This window comes from Plectrocnemia conspersa, unplaced genomic scaffold (assembly GCF_051122295.1).
Source record: "Plectrocnemia conspersa isolate PC_06_02 unplaced genomic scaffold, ASM5112229v1 ptg000005l, whole genome shotgun sequence".
In the NCBI taxonomy this organism is placed as follows: domain Eukaryota; kingdom Metazoa; phylum Arthropoda; class Insecta; order Trichoptera; family Polycentropodidae; genus Plectrocnemia; species Plectrocnemia conspersa.
In genome coordinates this window covers 21,582,162-21,609,350 of record NW_028277169.1, presented here as the reverse complement: position 1 = coordinate 21,609,350, position 27,189 = coordinate 21,582,162, and the positions used below count along the sequence as shown (strand labels likewise).

The 27,189-nt window shown below is 32.6% G+C and overlaps 1 protein-coding gene across 15 annotated transcripts in view; it reads left to right on the top strand.

Moving 5' to 3' along the window:
* The window catches only part of ct (homeobox protein, cut), a 154,233-nt gene that overhangs the window by 88,089 nt on the left and 38,955 nt on the right, over nt 1-27,189 (top strand). For 7 of the 15 annotated variants that reach the window (XM_088185590.1, XM_088185589.1, XM_088185583.1 and 4 more), the window contains one exon: nt 25,088-25,132. The exons of 4 other annotated variants lie outside the window; for them this stretch is intronic. In XM_088185590.1, the coding sequence (XP_088041716.1) occupies nt 25,088-25,132 (45 nt within the window). Of the gene's footprint in view, nt 1-20,811; nt 20,922-25,087; nt 25,133-27,189 lie in introns of those variants that run through there. 4 more of the 15 variants (XM_088185595.1, XM_088185597.1, XM_088185594.1 and 1 more) reach the window with 4 other exon arrangements.

Here is a 27,189-nt window from a genome sequence, read left to right as displayed (position 1 = left end):
TCTCAACGCTCATTTTCACATACATACCTACCCAAAGTCCACCCTATGCTAACCACTAATTGCTATTCAATTTGCGTCCTGATATGATTAACAATCGGGCCGATTGGAATGTTAAAGCGCCGCGAGCCGGAGACTTGTACGCGGCCGCAATTAGGGGTTGTTCGAAAATAGTCTTAAGGGTGGCGAAAGAGAAAAGGGTCGGTGGCGGGCACGCGACCGAGACAAAACAAACAATTCGTTTTCTCGTGCTCGCATATTACCTACCAGATAAGCGGCTAATCTGCACGCTGAAATCTCACCAACATTTGTCATACTAAACAGATCTTTATGACTATATAACTGTGTATTATAAATAACGCGCTCTTTTGTCGCATGCCATCGGCGATAGAACACTTTCGAATTCTTGACAAAGTTTGGCGATATGATCGCGAAACAATTCCCAACCCTTCGGTACATGAAAATATAATAAGTAATAGACGAGGATTAGCGAGGCGTATCAAGAGCGATACTTCACATGTGTGTATGCATGGAGTGGAAATGTGATGAGATCATCATCATCAACAATTGATGATGAATGATTAAGGAGCCAAGTGTGATTAATTATTCGCTGCAGACGAATGAGTCAGGGCAATCAGTGGATTCATCGACAGACCGTGGGTATTGAGTAATGTCCGAGATGTGGGTATTTGAGTTTATCGAAAAAATTGAAAATCATCAATTAATGGCCGAAACTTTGTTTACTTAATGCCGATGTTTTTTATCTCAAACATAAATAGCCTATTACTCAAAACACATAATAATGACCATCGTCTAAAATAGTAACAATAATAAAAAACAATTCCAAGAAAATAAAATAGTCGATCGAAAAAATAACACCCAGAAGCTCCGTTGTATTTTTGTATCAGTCATCTATGAATGTCGAAAGCTCATTCGCATAATTTGGCACAAAGCTATCACAGATCATTTCATAAAATAATATTTTCAACACTCCCCTGTTTTCTTAGCACAATATATATAATATACACTCACACATAAATATACAATGTATGCGCAATTGCAAATCAGTAATTCTATCTTTATCGCGTCTGCAATCTATCTGCTTTGTGCCGCTTGGTAACGAAGCAGTAGCCATAACTCAAAGTGGCCCATCGTTATTCATACAAAACAACGACAAAGAATTTCCCGAAGCGCCGGATGACTCAGTGTTTCTGACCCCCCTGTACTTTTGCTCTGTACTACAAACACACAGGTAGAGACGATGCCGCCTTTGCACACCGTGCACCTTTCCGCTTTGCTTGTTCCTTGTAAATACCACTACACCTGTACACAAGTCGCTTATCGATTATTTTATATCGGACACTTACGTACAGAGATCATGAAAGTTTTTTCAAAAAAATATTATGTTCATACACTATATAAAACTTAATACGCATAAAAAAATATTACTCTCATTTATTACTTTATCAGCGCAATAAATATATAACAATAATCCGATTTGCTTAAAGCAAAGAACTTGGTCGGCGGGCAGACACTCGCCACATAACTCGTGCTCACAAATACCCCGGACAACTATTTACGGGGTTTGATAAGGAATAAGTATTGTGTTTACTACTCCTTGGCGGTACACCCACCCCCGAACGAACCCACCCCTAGCTTTCCACCCTCGACGGTCTCATACTTTTATAAGGCTTTTAATGGCCAACTTATACAATGAACGCTTCATTGAATTCGTCCGCGATTTCTGGCGCAAACACCTGGACATTCATGCATATTTATTCAGTGCTACTACAACATAAAATTAGTATCAAAAACATATAAATATGCAATTTACAGTAATACACGCATATAGAAATGTGTTTTTTTTAGCAGTTCATCTCTTGATCTGTTTTTTGCTTAGTCAATTGTGTTATTCCACAAACGATATCGTGTCGCCTATTGCCGTCGTTCAACGACGAAGAATATTATAATTAAATTAATCATTTAAATTACATTATACGTATATATTATATTATACAAATTTTGACATTCAGTTTTAAGTAAAATAAAAAATTATCGGCCATTAAATATTTTTGCCAAAAATACGACATATTGAATCTTTGTTACGTATATTACATATATTTATGATTAGATTTTTTCCATATTTTTCTGAAAAACTTATTATGTAAATATCTAGGCAAAGTTTATTATACCCACCCGATCCACTATCTTCTTTTTAAATTAAAATTTCGTAACTTCAAAAATAAAAATCTAGAAAAAAATATTTATTTCAAACTTAGAAATCTACCAGAATCTTGCAATCGCTGCCATGTGTAATATTTATTTAATATTAATATAATAATATTTTTTTTAAATATGAAAAAGTTGCAAATTTAAAATTTAAATAAAGAAAAAAATTAAATTAATTTTACAATACACCGTAAACATAACATGTTCTAGTAGTTTATGATCTGTTTTTTGCTTATTCAATTGTGTTTTTCAACAGACAAACTGTCTACATTACGTACCGCCTATTGTCGTCGTTAAGCGACGAGGAATATTGTAATTAAATTAATCATTTAAATTGCAATTAACTCTAAGCATTATACTTATATATTGTAAAAATTCTGTTAATTCCTTTGTTTTGAAGATTTAGAACTATTAATAACCTTTATAATATGATACTTGCTAAAAAAATATGTCATAAAAATAGTTTTTTGTTTCAAAACAAGTTTAGTATTAAGTCGATCAGCCCTCCATACAAACTTTTATAAAACTTTTTTAATTCCTTTGTTCTTATGACAAAGAATTAAATTTTGTTATAATATAGAATTAAGTACCCCTATCATATTTGCCAAAAAAAATGAAATATGTCACCTTTTTGCAAAACAGTGGAAAATTTTAAAACTTGAACATTCATAATATGTCAATTTTTTTCAAAATGGCAAATTTAAAAACTTATAATATAACTTCGTCGGATAAAATCCTACAAAAATGTGTGCCTCATAAAAAATGTTCAGAAGCTAAACTTACATCGAAATAAAATAATATAAAAATAGTTTTTTGCTTCAAAACAAGTTAATTATTGAATTTTTATTAACTATTTAGAGTAAGAATTTACTGACATTTATAATATGACGTCCATTCAGTTCTAAGTAAAATGCAAAATTATCGGTCAATAATATGTATATTAGATTTTTAACAAAAATATGACCTAACGTATTTTTATTGCAATTTTTAATTATATTAATATTTTATTAATGTATGTATTACACCTTCATCCATTTGCTGTTGAAGGAAGAGATATTATTTATATTAATTTATTATAATCACATGGCGGATGATCTAGTGCATTATCAACTAATTATAAATTGTATAAAATTATGTCTAAAAATATATTTTAAAACTATAAAATTGGTTTAATTTTGTAAGCCACAGCAGCATTTTTTAGCCTATTTTTAGAAGCAATAAAATCTGGCATCGATTTTTTAGTAAGATATGTATTATATGACCAATCTGACTTTTTTTTAAATATTGAACACACTATTATCCAAAAATCTTATATTGTATTATTATTTAAATCAAGTTTGACTAAATTAACCTAAATGGTATTTTTGTATTCTCAAACGTCCATTTGTATGCATATAATTCGATAGATAGGAACCCTCTCGTCCCCCTTCGGGGCCTTCCGTCTCACAAACTTATATTTTCTTACCAGATAATCCTGGATTCGGAGTTTCCCGGGAGGCGCGAACAGAAACGTCATTGTTCGCGGTAATAATGATAAAAATAATAAATTCCCACCCCCAATACGCCACCCCCTCTGCTATTCCACCGCCGCCGAGTCTATTGTTCGCGTTTGAATAAAGACACCTCGTGGCCCGTCACACCTCCAACAGTCTTACCCTTCGTTGTTCGGATTAACGCGAAAAATACACGATAATAAAAAGGCCGCCATAATAACCGCACTCCCCGAGTGAGAAAAAAATATTGAATTTTAATACCTTATTGTTTTAATACGCTCGCCCCCCTACCCTATCGCATCCGAGGGAAATTTCTTATTTACATTTCAAAAGTTGAGCCAGTACTTCCTTTCTCAATGCACCTTTAAAATTTTCAATATAGGCTCGTTTTCGGCGCATTTCTATACTCGTACGCATATTTCAACCCTCTAACGCTCGCTGGGGGTGTAGTGAGCCATGAAGATGGGTGGTGTTGGCGAATAAAATGGCCCATAAAAAAGCGGCAGAACGACTCGAATATTGCGCCTTTTGTAATTTCACAAATGCGTCAATAACGCGCCGGTGAGAATTGGCATTATATGAACATAAAAATATGATTAGGTTCTTATAATACCCAACCACCCCCGCGAATCGAAAGATGGGCTTAATTATCGGGCGCGAAAATCGCCCCTCAAGTTTGTTCTACTTCGACCCCGGTATACTTTTTTTAAGTCCGTCGTGTCAATAAACCTCAGATTTTAAATTTTATATTGAATCTTTCGAGTAAACAATACACCTGTAGAAGCGGCGACGATTGAAAAGGGGATTTTATCCGATTATTTTACGTGCATAATACCCGCGGGCTTTCGAAACGCAAGGGGTAGTATCTGAGATTCATCCCCCAAGTTTTAATTATTGAATTTTAATTATTTTATATATTTAATAAAGCAAAATCTATTGTATTAATTAAATTTGAGTTTAACACAATTTGACTTAAAGGATTTCAAATAAATTGATATAACAAGAAACAATGTTATGAAACCTTAAAAAATATGATGCCAATTATTCCTATTTTTTTACATATACGTGCCAAATATTAATTTAATTTATTTTACACGCCAATCTTATTCTCGTATATCGGCTCACTGTTTACATGAATAATTTTGCCATTCGTTAAAATTTATCGTCTGAGCTTTTAATTATCTTCAATTAAGTCCTGCGCGTTTCAAACTTTGACGTGTCTGCGTGGTGTGTATTTTATTTGTATTTTTATTTTATTTCGCAAAACGAGTCTGAGGGGATGAGCGCCGTTTTTGCGAACGGATATCATAAGAGGATTGAAAGGAAAAGTTTTATTGGTTGTTTCGCTTTTTCTTGTGCACAAATAAATAACGCCCGGGCGCATTTTCTTTTGCACGAAAATTGATGAAAAAAATTCTTGACTTTTTTTTCGCCGCCTCTCTTATACTGTTATTACTTTCAACCGTGGAAACTTTGTTGGTTGCGGTCGTGTATATTATTATTGGTTTTTTTCCGTTCGACGTTAGCTATTGTGTATAGTATGGGGTAAATCGAAACGTTGAGATTACTGAGAGACCGCAATTGGAAAAACTCGATTGAGATTAATTGAACGAGTCGCGGAAAAAATACAACAACGTATAGAGCAATTTGTACTGTCAAATTATTCACATAAATATAGTGAAAAAATAGATGACTACACAATACCGAGAATTTATTATTCTCATCCTGATACAAATTCATTTGCGTGTTAAAATAAGTATCTCATTCGTGGAATATACTTTTGATTTTATTGTATTTCACATGAAATTAATTATCTAATTATCGCGTAATCACAGTGAATTTAATTTTGTTAAACTTAAAAAATATTAAGATTTAACTAATTAGTTTATCGTATAAAATATATTTATCAAATATATATCTAATCTTATTTTTTTCAAAACCAGTATGGATAACATCAACGCGATGTTATCCACTACCTAATACTCTTACTTTGTTTGATTGAAATATGTTTATCTATACAGCTATGAAAATGTGATTGAAGCGAGCTGAGAATAGATTTTTTCTTAAAATTCTTGGATAAGAAGTTTTCGAGAATTGAGCGTCCAGATTGAAAACGGGTGTCGTGAGAACACAAAATTATCAGACTTACAATCCGTCATTCAACTAACCGACCAATCAGAAAGGGCAAAGAAAATTACTAGCTTCTTGGAATTCTCAGTTCAGAAACAATGCAAGCGGTGGGTCACACCTTTTAAAGCGATCTAACGGAAAATATCAGTTTTTGACTAATCTGGAACCTATAAAATGTTTTAATCTATATTTAATTTCTTCATGCGTCTTAAAACGCGCTCCCTCTTAATAACGCTTATTAAAAGCATTCATTCAATACACATTTATAAATAGTGTCCTTACTATATATTCGGTCGAAGTCGTCGCGCTTTTGCGAGCATAATAAAAGCGCAACGAGTGCAAGTATGCGATGCGTCCGAGAGAGCGAAAACGTCCCTTATGTCCGTTGACATGGTGCCGGTGCGCCGTTATAAATTCGAACATCGTTTGATGCTATTTGGGAAGTCGCGGCCTATCGCCGCACTCGGCAGATTAAAATTGAAATTTATAAGATGGCCGTGTCTAATATTTCTTCTGATCTTGAGTTATCCGTTCGTTAAGGGTTTTAGCGGCGCGGTGTGTGCATACCGTCGGTCGGCGCGTTCTCGGTGCGTCATTATGCGTCGAGCGAATCGGACGAAAACGTATGTCCACACTAAACAAATTAATCGATGCTTTGATTTTTTTACGCGACTTATACTTTTATATGAAATGGCTCACACGAAGTGAATCAAATAAGAAGCATACATATTTTTTATTTATTAATTTATTGAACCGAAATTACGCAAAGATAACAACTTTCAAGCGCTGAAAATGCTACCTTAAGAAAAAGTAAATTAGCCCATTGCACCACCTGCTGCATATTTTCATCTGACATGAACCACTTTTCTCCTATCGTCTCTTTTAATAACGGCATTCTCCTGAGTATTTAGTGCTCCAAAATAACATAATATTTACGCAGATTTTGCTGTGAAAATTATACATGTGTATTACATACTTTGGGACTGAATCGTAGTATGTTGATCTGTGACTTTTGCTGTTACTCAGGGAAGAGTCGGAACTTTATAGTCCACATCATGCATCATGCATCACTAAAACATTGTACCTAGAATTCCACGTCCTTTAAATTAAATTTCAGGTGCAAACATTCTTGTTCATTCTAAAAAAATAATGAGCAAAGTCTTTTCTGCAGATAGTTGTCGTAGACTTTCACGAGTGACAGACATGCATTACCAAAACACTTGAACCTAGAACTCCACATCGCTTAGATTAAATTTAATTTAAGAGATCTGCATTTATCGTACTGATAATAATATTCTTCAGAATTACTCCTCGTTCATCCCAAAAAATAGTTGTGTGTGAATTTTTTTCTGAGAGTAGTGTCAATGTTGCAATGGGAATGCTCGATTTTATTGCTTTTAACGTGAATTTTTGACTTACGAGATAATTGTTTTTGCACCCTCTTATTGACCAAAATTCGGTTTGAATACACTTAAATCATCCCTCTCATGTTAAAAGTTTATAGTAACAACGGTAAGCATAATATTTTTACAACATATTATACTATTCAAGTGCAGACTAATGGAGCAATATTTGAGATGCGACGTTTGTCTAAACTCTTCTTTTGACTATCATTGTGAGAGTTGGCTTAGTTTGTATTTTGGTCAAACTATAATCAGTTTTAGAATCTTCATTAGGTTAGGTTTGGGTTAGAACAGCAAATGGACGTATCGCAACTGTCAAATTGAATTTCATAGACATTTTAGGGCAAACACTCCCATCTGCCCCCTAAATGACGTCCCTGATTTTTTTACTTTTTTTAAAAAAATTACAGTAGTATTGTAAAGATTTTCCAAAATACACTTAATTTTCAAAAGTTTTTCGTGCAATACAAATGTATAAAAACAATATTTTGCCAAGTAATGTAAAAGATTCTTGTTTTAAGAAATAATGATAAAATATCTTTTGTTTATTATATACTTATAATTCTGGTCAATCGGTTTTCCTAGATTTTCTTAACCTTACGGATGAATTTTGTGATGATTATTAAAAATCGAGCTAGTTCGTACAGCTCTAGAAAAATATTATATGTATTAAAATAAATTTTAAAAAATTACTAAATAATTAGTGCGACATAAAATTTAAGTTTGTTAATCAGTGACATATATTTTATTAATTATAAACTATCATTACAGCCTACAGTCAATAGATGTCACTATGTACTAACTAGCTCGATTTTTATTTTTATTATTCATTACTTTTTATTTCTTAGACACTGTGGTTCATATAATAAATAGGAATAGCGTAGTCCGTAACGTCTCAGACTAGTAACTCTGAGGTTGCGGGCTCGAGCCCCGGCAGCGGCACTCAAATTTCTATTTATAAAAAATGCGCTATTATAAAAAAAAGCAGTCCTAGCTGCAGTGAGCTTAAAAATTGTATTACGTATAATAATTTATAATTATTATTATAGATGTCACCGATTCCCAGACTTTCAGTCTGGTGGCTAATAGTTACTTATATGTATTCATTATATCTTATTGACTTACTCAGTTATACAGATTTACCCCGTTGTAACGCATTATGCAACTTGTCAGGTTACAACGAAAGATTTAATAAAAAAAATATATTCGAACTTATGTATTTCTCATAATGGAACGCTTTTGATTATGAGGGAATTTATTTAACATACTATGTGTGAATCATAAGATAGATGAATGCTTCTCTCATGTCGCGAGCGTAGTGTCTGAAAATCAATGTTTTAATCGTTTTTGGTCGGCCGTGCTTAGCTCGCACAGTGTGGACAAATTTCCCAGCCACATTATTTGCGTCTGATTGAACCATAATTTCATTCTCCACGCACACAGCGTGAAGAGTGGCGCGAGCATCTCGCGACAATTGATTTATGCGGTTTATTTACTGTCAAACTTCCAACAAAACGGTCGTTGTTGCCAATTTACCGAGGAAAGCCGCCGCAGAATGACCTCAAAGTATAAACCCCCGCACCTGTTGCTCCAAACGCTATAACGCATCTCAAAACTAATCCAAACTAGTCAAAAAATTGAGACAAACTGTAGAGTCACATATGTATTTGTATGTAACGCGGGGGACCCAATAATGGTCGGTTATTAAAATGCAGTTATGACCAATTTACACAATAACTCCTTGGTTGTTTATACTATTATTTTACAACCGCATAAATTTCAATGAATGCACAAAAGCCCTCACAGGACGAGGGAATAATTAATAATAAATAGGGCGGAGTGTGTCTGGTTTTTCTTAATTAGTCACGTCTGGTTTTACGTTCTTCGTTTAAAAAAGGCAATAAAATGTATGAAAAGGTTTATTCATACTGCTATATCTTTAGAATGTGAATATAAAGATATATTTTTAATTAAATATTTTTTTTTATTATAATATATAATATTGTATTTTTTAAATTACCAAAAATATAATGTATTCCTAAAACGATTAATCGGATCAATTACTGTTTTTTTATCTGAAAAAATCGACCTTATCAAAACACGCCATGTCCATCTAGAGCCGGCACACTCACGTCACGATCATCAGATAAGTTCGGTTATCCAATATCGAATAAACGACTAATAATTTTATCCCTCGTCTAGGAATTTGAATATTACAAGTCACACAATTATTAACCCCCGGGTCGCCGTCAATCTATAAGAGGTATTGGATTATGGCGTGATGATAATCGTAAATAGTATATATTTTTAACGATTGCGATGAAGTATTCCCTAATAGTACACACACATATACACAAGACCGGATCAATTACAGTTCCAGATGAGAGAGTACGACATAACTCGGCTTCTTAATTCGTGTCGATCACGCCACGACAATTTTAGTTCTTTACATGTTGTATATTTATTTGTGTGTATGTTATTTTTTTTCGTTTTCGGTCGTTCGGAAACTTTTTTGACACGTGATTGGTTTCTGTGTACACGATATCCTACGGGGGTCGCGTGATACGAAATTTGATTATCGGCGGGCGGCGGTTCCCGCTCGTCATTTTTGGATTGACAACCCTTCCGAACATTGGCGAACACAATTAAAAACTTTAACTGGCAATGTCAAAAGGATACCACTCGCGAAATCCGCTCGAAAATCACACCAATTCAACCGCCAATTCAATAAAAATTATGAGATCCGATTTGCTGTACTGCTTAAAACATATTTTAAATATTATAAACAGGAAATTTCTCAGTTTATGCAATATATTTAAAAAATAGAATGTTTACACTTGCTATCTTCAATAACACGAACCATCAAAGTGTTGCAGATTGTGTTTAAATTATTTTTTGCGATACCGTAACGCTCCGCAATAATAACAAGTGTGAAATACGTTGCTTGGAATTAAGGTCGTTTTTGTGCGTTTTATAAGATAACTGTTCATAGCATAAAAACATACAAAAGATCGTGAACCTAATTACGTTTAATATGTCTAAAAAGATCTACAAATTAGCGATGTTTTATATGAATAAAAAATATATAAAAAACGAGCGCGTATTGCACGGACCACCCCGGGTGCCAATTAGTCCGTATAATCGGTACTCTACCGTACTTCATTTTTTTACTATTTATTATATAAAATAATTTTCTTCTTGTGCACATACATATATGTATGTACAGTACTAGATGATTTTAAAATGTAACATGATCGGAAGGTACTACGCCGAAGGCCTTCTTCTTCGTGTTTCACTCTGATTTGTCGGTCTTTTTGCTTTTTTCCGGCTATTTAGTAATGTGTACCTTTTTTACGACTTCTCCGTGTATCGTAATCAAGAAATAATTTCCTCCACGCCAATTGATAATTTAAAGCCAAATTACACGATCGAGTACACACGGTGATACTTGATACGTCTGATATTCGAGACAACTTAATTGAGGATCGTTTCGAAATAATCGGTTCCACGAGATGCTGCGGATTAACTAACGGACACACGCTTAATACGGACAAATATTTTCACATAAGATTATAAAAAATCGTATGTTAACACTTCCACGCAAAACACGATACGTGAATACTAGACACTAACTGCCATTATATTATACATTAAATATATATACAAATGCTACAGTATTATATTATTTTACTAATATCCTACCTGTTTAAAAATCAATAAATATTTTATAAAATTTTGGATCAAATAATATATTATGAAAGTTGTCAATTGACACAGTTGCATGACACTATTTGCACACACTGCTCCTGTTTGCGTTAAATGCGCAAAAAATCACTTGAAATTAAATTGTTTTGACTGGAATAAAACTGAAAACCCTGTATGCAATAAAAAACCTATTTCAATCAATCTTTTGTCATACTCTTTTGGTTATTAACTTGTATGTCAAATTTATATGTATATTACTTAATTTGAATATACTATTAAATTTAACTGTAAATATGTAGTGCTTTTATGTGAGCTTTAGAGCTTTTGATTTAACTATAGGATCAAATTCATCATCCAATACGAAGTCTAATTAGGCGATTTAGACTTAATGCTTTCATTAAACTTTATTTTCATAAGCTCGCGTATAGTATGGCGGATGATTTAGAAACGATATAAAAATATTTGGCAGACGAGAGTGTCTTCTGTAAAATGTTTTATGCGCCCGACGTTCGGATTAGTCATTGGTTTACGACCCAAAAGAGACACCTTGTGTATTAATTAACGGCCGGGAATATTAATTTTAGCAATTTCGAAAGTCTCACGTGTCATCCGCACTAACGAACCGTAATGTCGATTGAACTGTGGCGACAGATCAGTTCCCACGTACTAAGTCAACAGATTAATGCCATCGAGTTTAACTCCGTATTGTGTAAATAATATTTTATAACGAGTAATAAAAGCAGCAGCGGTTAACTCTTAACCGCATACATATATTTACAAATCGACCTTGCGAGTTTACTGTACACATTTCCAATTACATCTATCAAATTCATGGAGCATGACAAAAGTAGCGGGTCTCAAACGAAAATATTTATCGCGGGCGATCAAACAATTTTACAAAAGTCTTTGAAGACGCTGGCTAATTTGGTGTTATCTCGAAAGCCAATCTCCGAGAAGCTCTGACACCTGTCCATACATTTTTATTGGTTGACGCAGAAGTGGGATCTTCTAAAATGGTCCATCTCTCGGTGTATTTTAATAGCGATATGTCTGCCTCTATTTGGGTCTTCCCCGTGTTATGCAAACGCTCAATGGAAGGTCGCCGGTGACCGAGACGTGACCATTATTCACGATGGCTCCATTCAAAAGGCCGGCCCCGATTGCGTGGACAGATTCAAAACAAGAAGCAGACGTGTCTGGTCGGAGGGTTTTAGTGTTAATAACCCGGCGCAAGAAGCACCATTAACGCTAAACGCTCTCGTGAAAATTGGCTGTAAAACGAGAGGAATGACGCCTGCGAAACTTCACGCTGTCGACGGACAACGTATTATTTTTTGGCGTGTGCCTTTATGAGTCCGAATCCGAACCAATCGCGATAGTCTTCGATCAGATTTTATTGTAGTGGGGGTTAAAGCACCGCCTTCGATCTGCGCATCGTTCTCAAAACGAATCTTACTTATCGTGACTGGAAAAATCAGAAAATTCCAACTGAGCTCTAACATGAACTATTTAACCATAGCATAGACAAATGCGTTTTATATACATATTGCATGTATATATTTTAACCTAGCTTTTTAGTAATACTATCTAAGTATTAATGTATTACATAATAATAAAAAATATTTATATTATTAAATATTCGCAAAAAAATATTTGACATGAAACAGATTTGTTTCGAAATGAATTCGATTATGTCATCAGATAAAATAGTAAAAGCTAATATATTTGATTTTGGCAACTAAAGGGTTAAAAAAGCCTTCAATGCGATATTTACATACATACATCATTGGGCGTCATTAAGGAAAAATACGCTATTTACAATTATTTTCTTACAAATATGTAAGAAAAACATTTAAAAATGCTCGAATAATTATCGATGGCGCATTTAAAAGTAGCCTAATTAGATGTATTTATATTATGATTTTAATGTTTAATTTTTAAAATACGTATTAATGTGATTGAATCGATCAAATGGCACATTTTACTTATTCGTCAAATTATTTGCCAAATTCATGAAGAATGCATTTTTTTTATTTTGCATGTTAAATATCGATAGCAAAGTTGTCAACTCTACTTAAAAATGACTTAACCCTTTTAGTGCCAAGCGAAATTAGGCGGTGTATTCTAAGAATGTCTAGCATTTTTTTTTTTTGCAAATATAGATAATTTTAAAAATATATTTTCAAAAAATATTTCTGAATTTTTCGCAGAAAAAAAGTCAAAAATCCACGTCATAAGCAATAAAATCGTGCCTTCGCCGTCGCAATATATAAATTGTGATAGATGCGACGGCGCCGACACGACTTTATTGCTTTTGACGTGGATTTTTGACTTCTGAGAAGTGATAATTGTTTTTGCGCATTCCTATTAACCAAAATTCGGTTTGAATACACTCTGACCAATGCAATGAAAAAAAAACAATAAATTTTGAAATAAATAAATCTCTCATAAAAAATGTGGCATATGAAAAGCTGCTTTAAATTTTATTTAAATGATATTTGAATATAATTTTCTTTAGAAATTTTATTTTTGTTTAATAAAAAGTCTTGTCTATACGTATAGCTTAAGCTCCTCGGTTGCCGAACCTTTTGAGTATACTATCTAAATATCACTGTATTACACGGATAGAAAATTTATAAAATCCCAGTTGGACTCTAGTATGAATTATTAAACAAAATCATGGTCAAATGCGAAAATGAGTTTTATATATGTACGTTTTAACCCTTTGCTTGCCAAGGCCATTTAAATAACGATATTGTTCATAAAACAAATCATACATTTTATTATCTGATTTTTTTAACGCTGACGTCAGATCCAGCAATTTTCGCCAAAGTAACGAAAACCGATTTTTTATTTTGGCAGTCAAATGCCATTTTGATATCTGTGCTATGAAAACGTCACGTTTCTAAAAGAACAAATATTTATAAAAATCTAAAAAAAAAATTGGACAACTTCATTGTGAAAGTAACACTATTTTTAATAAAAAATATTTAGATTTTAATAGAACAGATTTTTTATCTACAATATAACTAAATTTCAATGAAATAAAGCACATTTTTTAGTCCTTCCTTTAAAGTTACAATAAAATTAGGTAATAGTGCATTTAAAAGGAACACATATGATTAGACTGGACTACTTTTATATACTCTATATATTATTAAAATACATTTTGATGAAAATGAGATACATCTTTCTGCTTTTTACATTATTTAAATATCTCAACAATTAAAAAAAGGTCTTATTATGTTGTTTTTTCTGTATGGGTTATTGGGTTCATTATACTAATAAAAATATGCAAATGTTAAATTTTGTTAAAATACAATATTATGTACTTGAATTATTTGAAAAGTATGTAAATCTAATTAATTTGTATATTTTGTAATATAATATTTTTGTAACTTATATATGTTTATTATAACTAACTATTCTTTATGATTTGTATATTTTGTTGAATTTATAGTTTGATTTGTATTTTTTTTAAATCTGAAATCTAGTAAATATTGAGAACCGTCGATTTTTCACACGTTTTTCCCGTTCAGTGATCAGTCTTTCGGCACATCAGCGTTATATTTGATGTGAGTTCTCAAGAGAAGCGACGCGCGTTTTCCTTCTTCTCTACACCGCAGAAGATGACTGACGCTGATTGCGCTTGTCAAACTTTTCACGTGAACCGTTCGGGTGATTTTTTCCCTTTTGCAAACCGGCGGCGTCTTTTTCCGGCACCAAAGTCATCAAAGGCGTCCCCCGAACGCACGGTGAGTTATCGTGGATTTGTCGGACGATACATCAGAGAACAAAAATTTCTGTATCTGCGTCGTCTTTCTAGTCACAGTATTAATAGCCGAAATTTTTGTGTCCCATTAGTAACTAGCCGAAATACTTTTTGTGAGTTTTGCGACAGATTTACATATCACTTCATTTTTAACGCTAACCCCGATCGCAATATTTATAATGCTGCGCTGTTATTTACGGCCGTTTTTCTTTTATTTTATCTGATTTTATTCTCTCGGGAATGTTTTTCTTACTTAATAGGCACACATTAGTTGTATGAATTTGTATAACGCGATGCAATGCGAATTTTCCGCATTTTTCCTGCGTATAAACTACGATATAATCTAATAATAAATCCAATAGTGTTTGTTTTAGCTTTGCCCGAAATTTTCTTAGGCTTTTCACGAAACTTTTACGTCATCGGCTATAGAGGACGTCCGAATCGTTCGACTCATAGAAAATAAAATAAAAATTCTTTCCATATCGTTTACTCGCATAAATGTTCCGTGTGAAATATTGTGCGCTTATGACATTAACGCCGAACTATAACTATTAGGTTTGTTTTTTTTTCCGTTCGAGTCTTAAATATATAAATGTATTTATGTAAATTACTATGATTACACAAGACGTAAAGACGTTCGAATAAAATGTTATTTCTGTGTTGAAAAATGTATTTTATCGCCTCGAGTGTAATTTTGAAGCTTCTAAATATAAATCACAAAACATATATTTAAGATTGTCGCGAAGATATATTTAAATTGCTCATCAAACATATAGTTTAAGAGATAATTACGAGAGATAACGATACTAGTTCATAAATCAATCTTATTCCATTGATGCAGTAAATATTATTATTTAAAAACTACAAAATTAGTAAAGCAGTGGGAACGCTCGTTGCTGAGCTTTCTTCTGCGACGATTTTATTGCTTTTGACGTGAATTTTTGCCTTCTGAGAAGTGATAATATTTTTTGCGCCCTCCTGTTGACCAAAATTCGATTTGAATACATTTTGACCAATACTCTTATATCAATAAATTTTGATAAATAATTTTGTTTAATTTTTTATGCGCTTTGTGACATAGGAAAGGTTTCTTTAAATTTAAATTAAATGATATTTAATATAATTTTCTTTAGTAGAATGCTTGACAAGAAGTGAGTTCCAGCACCATTTTTAGCATTGTTTTTTTTTAGCTTTGTTTATATTTTTTGTGATCTGCTTTTTATAAAAAATATTATTTATTGCATATTATAATGGTTCTTATATAAGTTTTTTTGACATCTATAATTTTTCAAAATGATACAAATATTTTATTTTTTTTAAAGTATTTTCACCATACACATACTTTATCCTACAGCTTTCTAAAAATAAAAAATAACAATGTAGACTAAAAATATAATAAAAGTAATGACGATCATATCGATTGTATATACCTTTCTTGACATTTCCGATAAATTATATGTTTAGCACAAATATTCTCATCTTTTTTTATATATTAATAATGAAATATCATAGCAAATAATGTATTTTATGCCATTATGGGCATAAGATTCCGTAGTAGCATGATTAGAACTACGATTTTTTGTCGCGTTTAGTCATTGTTTACGGCGCAATGTCCTATCATGATCGTTTTTGACAATCTGTTGACAATTTTCGGCCAATCGTTAGTCACCTGATACGTCGGCCATTAAGTCATTAAGCGGTGCCAGAAAGTGAGTGACCGCCGGCTGACGCCTATGCCGAAACGCCTCCCACATTACTCATGCGGACAGATAGATTCTCTTTTAGTCAAACTATTTATTTCTCTGTGCGTCCATCGAAACGAGACAGGGGTGGCGAAATTGATATTAAAAAAGACGAAGAACAAGATGCGCTCATTATATTTCATTGATGTGTCGCGACAGAGACTACATAAAACGTCGTTTTATTGACTCCTCAAGCTTATTTCGGTATGTTCCGGGAACATGTGTGCTTGAATTTTTTGAGCGCAAGCAAATCCCATATTAATTATTGCGAAGCGATCAAAACACAAATAAATATGTTTATTTTTGCTCATGTTATAATTAATTATTCAGAAAATGTTTTGAGCCACTGGTATGTAATAATTCATATTAAAATAGCTGCCATCTATTGGCGCAGATCGGAACTATCGTTCAAAACATTGATTATAAAAAATAACAATTCAAATTTATTTATTATAAATATTAATCAAATGTCATTCGTTTATTGTTTGTGCGTAAAACTAATTTATGAATGGTTCGAAACTCGAATATATACTATTTACGCACAATACTATCGTGCGTAAGGAAGTTTCTCAGCGAAAGTCAAACTTTTTAGTTTATTTTTATTTATTTATTTAAATAATTCGACCGCAAATTTGTTTGACAAAACGCTACGTGATGTAGGTGTCTGTAATTCGATATTGTATCAAATGTTCTCGTTCGTCCACAAAGGGGTTCGCACCGCAAACGAGACGGGGCCCGTATTAATCACCGCTTTTATTCTTTTGTGCCCGCTCCTGTCGCACCTTTGACCGCACGGGGTGGCGATTCCGAAATATATAAAGTACAACAAAATACAAAAAAAGTATCGAAAACAATTGAAACACGGCACCTTTTTGAATTTATAATCTGACACAATGGTGTGGCGCGAAGGAACACTTGGAATACATTAAAGACCAGACAAAGACCGGGAAATCGGGGTGGAGACGGGGGTGCGATATTTATCGGCCTTTGGTCTTGTCCCGTCCGATCTGAAGAATCGTTAATTTTTCATGTTTCGCTACAAAAGAATTATTCATATTTTTGATTAGCATTCTTTAAATTGAATGGAAATTAATAAAAATGGCCACCAATAGAGTCCGGTGATATTTATATAAAATCCCCTTTGATCTCAATCATTTTTTATTATTCATGGATTGACATCTGTAAGCGGCAGCTGTGCCTGCAGATTATATACATATATCGAATTGTATTGAATGAAAGCAATACAACGTATCGTGGAAACCGGTCAAACCTGATGTCTCATTGTCCACCGTGACAGATAACGCGATCGCACGCGTGAATAATGCAAAATGAAAGTTTTAGGGTGGACATTCGCCCCCTTGATCGATCCGCCGGCCCTGGTATGCAAATCTCGAAATTATAGCCCCGGTTCTTACCAAATGGACCCCCCTTGTTCCTATTCGATTCATTCAACGGATATCTGAAAATTACATCGCATTACCATCGATCGCCCGGAGTGACCAGATCTCGGTCTTTGATACGTCGAATGAAAATGTGAAAATATTTTCTCCATCGTATATTTATTTTGAGTGACTTGCCCGGTCGTTTTAGCATAATCGAAACGGATCAAATTAGATTTATTACCCTTTGTGCCGGGGTAAGTGATTTTTATAATAATTTTCCTGCCGGCCCGATTCCGAAACGGATTTTGAGATCATTGATTATTTGGTCATTTTTATTATTATAATGAACGCAGTACCTCAAATATACATAATACGAATGAAATAAATCTCGAGTACTTTATTTTATTAACATAAAAAGTAGTCTAAACGTTTAACTTATTTTAGTATATATAATACTTAAATTTAAATAAAATTCACACACTGGGAATATAAACAAATTGAGTAGATTCAATTGAATGTCTTCATAAAAAATAACATAAACATAATTCACATATGTTTTGATATAGTAAAATACGGAGCATTCCAAAAAATACGTTAGGTTATAAAATTCAGACATAAATGGCACATACCGTTCTCAACGTTTGCATCATAAACTATAAAATATAATACGCATCTGTTTTGAAATAGTAAAGGACAGGCCATTTCAACAAATACGTTAAAATTATAAAATTCAGGCATAAATACTCCATATCATTCTCAACGTTTGTATCATTTCATAAATATTTAATAAATAGCTTTATATATGGTAAAAATACCGCTAATCTATAAGGAATATGGGGCTGAGCATTTTTTTTTATCCTAAATCATTTAATTTTGCTAATTAGTGAAGTATAAAAAGTCTCATGACATCGAATTTTTCATGCTTATTTTTTTATACTTGATTTCAATCCCTATAGAATATTATTCTGCTAAGAAACGATCAACGAATAATTCTCCCCAGAATACCACCATACTGTCACTATATTATTTTCAGGTGAAAACTGCTTTTAAACCATGTTATGAGGCTTCTTTGCTATTTAACAATAGTCCTGATTATCGCAAATAATCCATTTCTCATCGCATGTGAAGATTTCTTATTGTTTCTGAGAACTTATGAACAACAGAATTCGATGCGCCGTTTCTGCCTTTCGGTAATTTTTTTCACCTTTCTTATGGCATATTATATAATAGTTGTAAAACAGGTGCAAAAAACCTGTTGTTTATGGATAAGCTAACGATAGTGTTTATTAATATTTTTTATTAAAAGCAGATTTTAATTTCTTAGACCAACGCCTTACAGTACTCTAACAGTACCCTCGCCAAATCTCAAATTGATTTTTATTGTGTTTCAGTTTAAATTGTACAAAAAGCGCAAATATTTACTACAAATGTCTTGTTCCAATCACCGTCCGTTATAAAAATAAAATATTATAATGGTGAGAGCAATGTGTCGATAATATTTAATTTTAATTGTTTAATATAAATGTTTGAGAATAATATATTTTAATTGAAATTTAAAAAGATTCGGTGCACAAACTCTTTCAATGTCCGTTGATTAAATACAATATTTGTGCGTTGTTTATTTTATAATAAAATTTAATCAAATCAATATGCTTCATTTAACTATTCGATAGCGTCAATGGTTTAACCAGTGACAGATGAGTTCACGTGTTTTTTTTCCCATAAAACAACGATTGTCTCCGAGGTCAATTTATCGCAATAATTATTATCATTGATTATTTCTATTTGTGCGTCCGAATGTAAACAAACTGGACCAGGAAAAGGTCTAATACGAACCGAGAGGTCAATAATGTTCTCTTTTATCGGTTTTGTTCGATTTTTTCACAATTCGCCGATCGTAGGGGTTATCGCGAGTACATAAAAAATAAATATATGACGACCAGAAAAAATAACCAAATTGTATATGTGTTGTTATAATAATAAAACATGTTCACTTTTTCTACGACTATCATCACTCCATTTTATTAGCTCGTTTTCAACGAGCCGAATTACATAAAAGTCGCATGCTTTTCTGCCGAATCGACGTTCGTAAATCAGCGCCCGCTAATTGGTACCGATTCCGATTTTAGATTTTCAGACGCGGACATAAAAATGTTTTTATGGTTTAATTTTAAAATCAACGCGCGTTACACTTTCGTAAATCGTTATTAATTTACAAAATCGCATATTTCGTATATCATTATAATATTTCACGTGAGCGCCGCCAATTTAGATATCTAGAGAAAATCTCAACTCATATATTACATAGGTTTTTTTATGATGGCAAACTAACAGAATCGACTTTGTTTTTTGAAGATCTGATAAGGCGGCTTGTTTGTTAAGATAGTAGAAATCACGAAACGAGTCTTTAGATAATTGAATAATTTAGATAATTTTAGATCGCGGCCATCGTATATAATAAATACCTTTAAAATACACGATAACGTTTGAGGATCGTTAAATTAAAATGCGCATATTTTTTATTTATTGAATTATTTACAAAACCAATGTAATGGGTACATTTTTTTATGTTTTTATTAAGATGTCTGTTTTTGTAAACATTATATTGATTACTATATGATGTATGTAATAAGTTAAATTTATATGTAGTGGCACAGTGATTGAATGACATGACTAATATAATTTCACAATTTAACTAATATATTCATTAAAAAATATATGAAACATTAATATTTTTATTTATTAAAATAATATTTTAATATTATGTAATAAAGTAGCTCTCACCTAGCAGTGACACAGTTATTAAGAAAAAAAATATGTAAGCAATCGTATGTAAAATACAGACAGTCGTGTAACGCAAAGGCGTAACGATATCGATAAAAAACGTTTAATTGCCAAAATCGTTACCAATTTATAGATTTGATTACGCACGAATATGAATCGAAAAATATTTTCGGCCTCTTATAAAATTAGACATTGCCGTTACGTAAACATGTCGGTTGTAACGCATTGAGATTTAACTTATTTTCACTTACAACAGCATCAACCACGTGCTAACTGCTCTAAAGGTAAAATTATTCAATAACACATTGTTTCATAATTATTCATATTTTCTTACATATGCACGTTTGTTACGCACGAGTGACTTTGATAGTGAAATGAATCAATTGTGCTTTTATTTATAATATTTACAACAATAATTATAAAAGCTGTAATTTAAATCATGATGTAAAAAAATGCGAACAAAAATCAATAGCGGTTTTTAAGAATGATTCGAAGGCCGTTTCGGTTCGTTTCCCACCATCATCGTCGCCATCTTCATTCGTGAGCCGCCATCTTGGCTGACATCACCTTTTCATTATTATTGTGCTACCCATGGCGATCTTTTGATATGCGCTCGAAAAATCAAACGATAGCATCAATCAGGGAATATACAAAGCGCACAGTGCCCTTCGACGTGTCTCGAATTTCCGAGAATTGTATGTATCTATCGCGTGTCGGTCCAGACATCACTTCCTGCCAAGTTCTGATCCAAGATCGGCGACCGGCTGCAAACGCGATCGCGCTACGCCTCCCTGTGTCAATCTCAGTCAATCATGTGCCAGAAATTTTAGTGTGTTTTTTAACCACAATAAGCATATCGCCGTATCGAGTTTTTTCATCCACTCTGTAATTGCTGACATTGATACGCGCGCTGTTGGAAGGCTCTGTAGGATAGACGAAGCCATTTTTCTAATTGCTTGGCCCTGAACGAGTAACGCTTTGATACATCGATAATGTGGTACTATTCTATTCATATTTAAATATCAATCAATTTTATAAACTACCCTAGATCACACTTGTCACTCGCAAAAGTATATTTTTTAATCAAATATAAAAAAGTAATTAATTTTACATTATCATTTATTTTACATTGCTCTAAATGTATTTAACTGTTTAATATGAAATAGGAAGCTAAAAAATTGCGTTAAAAAGTTCTGATCATTATTTTAGCGTCATTACAGCACTTCATTAAGTTTTAACTAGAGCTGCAAAAATGTTTTTTTGCAACGCAAAAATATTTATAATATAAATATAAACAATAAATAATAATATGTTTTGAGGTTATCAGTGATCGACAAATTTAAACTTAAAATATACGGATGAATATATTCTCTAGGACAAATCAATACATTGGTGACATCCGACGTGATGGAACCGCATAAAACCTTCGACCTCAAACCTTGTTTTTTTAAATTCTATTGTATCTGGGAAATCAAAATTAGTGTTTATTATATTATTATAATTTTTATATATCGTAGCAGATTATGTTTTCTTAGATTTTTTTATTCTCACTGATGAATAATTATAATAAAATCAAGTGCATTTTGACATATATTAATTATAAGCTGTTATAATAGTTTATAAGTCATAATATAAAAAAATTACTGATTTCATTCTGATGTCTCACTACTTAATTGTAGGTGTTGATTGTGTTTATCCTGTTGTAACTCCTTGTATGTTATAATGAAAGATTTACAAATAGAGTGAGATATATCAACCAACGTCACCTTGTGTTTTAAAACAAAATAAATACGAAACTTGTCACGAACTTCTCCAAAAACATGATCCATTTTAAGATAAGTGTTAAACAATAGTGTTAAACAATTCTGATTGCGCTTCTATCATGCGGAAGCGCTATTTTATAATACGTTTGAGGTTTTAAAATTCAGGCAAAAATGCTCAATTATATTATCAACGTTCGCAGCATCTCACAATGACGTAAAAAACAGTTGTATTATAAAAATAAATACCACTATTATATAATTATAAAACGCAGTATTTTATAACAGAAACGTCGTTTCGCAGAGTTCATGCTTATTTTTATACGTGTTTTTAAGTATAAGTTTTGCAAAGCATAGTGATTTAATTTGCTCAAATCAATGTGACATTTCTCATGTTAGATCACGAGCAATGTAAATCATCTATATTTCTTTTAAAATTGCATATTACCCTAAGCAGCGCAATGATTTTTTTGTTATTATATTACCGATATTTATTTTTAAAGAAATTACATGATATATTTGGCGGTGCAGTGATAATATTTGTGTTTTTTTAAGTATTTCTTAACAATACCAGGAACGTCATTTGAGGCATTTGCCTCCCCCTTAAATTTGGCCAAAAAAATACACGTCATTTTTAATACTAACTCTTCCTGGAAAAAGCTTAAATGACGTCCCTTATTTTACATCAGAAATTCTCGGGCTGTCCCTCAAAGAAAATCTAAAAATAAACAGTCGCTAAAATATTTTAGTGAAATCATATCAATACATTTTCACCAGTGGATATACATTTTTAACAGTGAAAATTTAATTTATCTGACAGGTGTAAAAATTTGCTATACTAAGCTAAATTAATTTATGGAAATACTAAAAATTAAAAAAAGCAAATACTGACTGGATAACTTTTACTCCCCTTTGGAAAAAGCTGAAATGACGTTCCTGAACAACACTAATAAGTATATAATTATTCAATAGCTTTTATACTTCCTAATAAATTAATATAGCAATAAAATAAACAATAGATTGACTCTAATATATGTATATTGCTCCCAAAGTTTGATAATGATTCATTCGCAATAACGAATTTACTCACGGCGTTTTGAACCAATCTATCGGAATGATTCCCAAGGGAAGCTGTTAGTCTTATTGTGCCGGGAACCCGCCCCATCTTGTACAAACTCGTCACAAACAAATGTATCGCATTTGCACAATCAATATGAATGTGTATGTGTATGTGTGTGTAATTAATTCGAAGCGCATCTCCGCAGAATGCAAACAAATTTATGATGCATCGTTTATGAAGCTTTCAGATCGTAAACTAGCAAAAAAATCACACAGTCGCGAATGTGGATTGAAAGTAGATACATGTGTACATGCGCTATACACATACAAAGGTCGACCTCTTCACGTTGCAGTCATAAAGGCGTCGTCAAACGCCGTGTTTGCGGTTATTCATCGTGTATAAATGGGTCTTTAACGTTTCATGGTGCATTGCTAAAAATTTTAGCGCACATTCGTGACCACAATTTGAGAGGGTCGGGCGTATCCTTGGTCTCGGACCGCTGCTCGCCGAGCTCCTCCGACAATGGCGCGCTGAGTAACGATCATAAAAATGCATCATAAATGATGAGCGAAAAAATTACCGGAAGCACAGTTCACCTGTTGGGTCTCGGTTGTAATGAAACGTTGCGGGCGATCCTCGTCTTCCTATGGGTCGTTGTTTGAACCATTATTCCATTATTGTTGACCGCCGCTTATAGCATCGCATATCATAAAAAATATATTAATTAATACGGTATAAACAAAGGAAAAGGGAGCGGGGTTCAATGGGGTGGAATCCATCCCTTAGATCCGACCCTCTTATTGAACAGCCCATAGGATAGGAAGAGAGGAGATCGCAAAGAAAAACCTATTCCTCCGTTCCATCTCTAATTGATAATTTAGCCACGATCTTTAATCCTGAAATACGCTCGTAAAATAATACAATTAATTCTCTATGGGACTTTACTGGGATATTTTGCCGAACGCTCAGATACGAACCCCCCAACCCCTAAGACTCTCATTCCAGAGCGTCACGACATCCCCGTCTTAGCTTATGGAGATATTTCGCCTTTGAATTTTACTTATTGGTTATTTCTCTACTTCTTATTCTATTTAGCTGCGCCATTTCACGCCGTGATTCTATCCCAGATATTCCCGCAGAGAAGTAATCTCGGGGATGTATTATGGTTATGATTCACCATTAAGTAACTAGAAACGTACTAATTGAAAAATCAACAAAAATAATATAAATACGCTAAAGTTTTTTTTATATGCATTACTTATTTAAAAGATGATACATAATATTTATATATGTAAATCTTTATTTTCCAATGTCGAACACCCCGGATAGTATAATATAAAACAATACTGCTCAGAGTCGTAAATATAAATTTCTTCTTCTTAAGAAATAACATCATCCCTTCGTTGGTACTAAATACTTTCGATGCGGACGGGGGGAGAAGACATTAGGATCTGATAGGGGGGTCGAAACGAAGCCATAAAATTAATTGAATACATCTTATTTCCTTTAAAATTAAACCGAGCCGAATAAAGCCAACTTCCTAGATCCGGATTTGTGCCGGAAAATTCTTAATTTAATCCATACGCTGCTCGCAAATATTTATAATTGCTTTTTTTACTTGTCGTTTCAGGTGAGTTTCCACAACGGCGACTATCCCGATCATCAGACTTACACAGTGAGTTCGATATGCAATTTTAATGAATCATACGTGTTTACACAAACATCAGATAACATTGTCTCGTATTCGTGAAGATTCTAATTTTCCATCTGCGCGTTCTCATATCATTCTAACGGCGAACAATGCTTCTGTAAATTTTCCGATCTAAACTTGCGATTTTTTGACGATTTTTATACAAAAAGGCCGATGACTGTCGCAGATAAATAAGACAGGCCGTTAGAGAAGAATACACACAATTATATAAAAATATATTCAGAACACGTACGCGCAATTAAATTTTATTATGTTTGCATCAGAGTGATTGTAAATCAAAAAGCAAAGAAAAAATAAGTGTGTAATCATATTTTTTTTAATGCTGCACGCTTAACGTTAGAGAAGATCAGTTGTTGGAAACAAAGGCGCACCTGTAGTGTGACTTATCGCTATCTGCGATACTTTATCTTTATCAAATGTAAATTTAACTAGATGTTTGCTGTGAGGATTAAGCGCGGAAAATCGGGGGATGATTCACGGTGTCACCGTTTTTAATTTTATTTCTTTATTGTTCCTCGGTTTTTGTTGTATCAGTGATACAATCCGTGGCTTGCTCGCTGACAAGCCTGCGTGCAATAAATCGTTTCCGAATGGTGGACAAATAAACCGGCAGATAAACGGGCTTTAACCGGCCGAAGATAACGGCCCGGTCTTATGACCGCTATAAATGAATAAAATCGAGAGCTTTCGAGTGGCATGTATACGTATAAACTCATGTCAAAAGCTCAAGAGCAGAACAGCGATGACCAATCGGAGGAATCGCAAATCGCAAACAAAAAAAACGAATATGAAAATTGAAACGTGTAATTTGCAATCGTTCATTGGAACATTTTCCGCTAACAGGGTTGTCACTTTATATATATTGTTTTTCCTTACCAATAGTCTAAATATTTATTTATTTAAATTAAATTAAAACCATCGTTACCGAATAGGTTATCCCAATGCGTCACATGATACACAAAAAAATCATAAAATATTCATATATTTTTTCTAAATGTCTATAAATGCGTTTCAATGTTCAAAAATGAATGTAAACGTCAATTGTATTATACTCGTATTAATTTTTTAATTTTATTCTTAATTACACAGTGAAAGCTTTCGAAGTGATTTTAAACATTATGAAAAAAGCTTTTACTATGCTATGTTGCATTTTCATAGTTACTTATTTCAACAGTATATTTAAAATTACATTAAAAATAGCCCAAAACATTTTCATTTATTGTATTATTATTTATTTTACTTTAAATATTAGTACTATTTAATAAATATAAATTTACATAAATTATGTTGTATTTTTAAAATATAAAATATATATATTTTTATTTAATAAGTAAAAATAAAATTATTAATAAATAAATTAGAATACGATCTATTGTTGTATTTCAATAAAACAATAAATTACATATTCCTATCTTAAAATTTTCCCCCAAACATATTTATAATTCTTGTGACAAATTAAAATTGATAAAAAAAGAATCCACTGATTTACTAACTACTTTAGATATCAGTATTAATATCCTTCTTGCAAATATAATGATAAAGAGTTACATTAAATTTTAACGTTTAATAAAAAAAATTGCAAATTATGTTTTAATTTGCGTGACAACGTTTATTTTTAATACATCTCACGATTCTGATTTTGATGTGAAAGAAACACCCTTAGCTTTTTTCGAGTATTTCATTAACTTGCAAATTGCAACTTAAAATGCATACCAAAAATTACGTGTGTCCTAAAATTCCCTATGAATATTCTTAGATTTTCCAAGAAAATTTTGACTAAGCGGGTATTTTCAACAGCAGCAACAATCAAAACAAAGTTAAGAACCAATTTAACACTAAATTTTGGCACGTTTCTGATTCGATTTTTATCAGACAGTATTTTTTCTGTGTTTTTTTATTTGAACAATGCATATTAACACTATTTTTATTTTCAAAAACTTATTATTCTTGAAAATCTGGTCACATTATACATATTTTTAATGACAGCCGTCAAATTAACGGGTTTATCCCCCTAAACATTT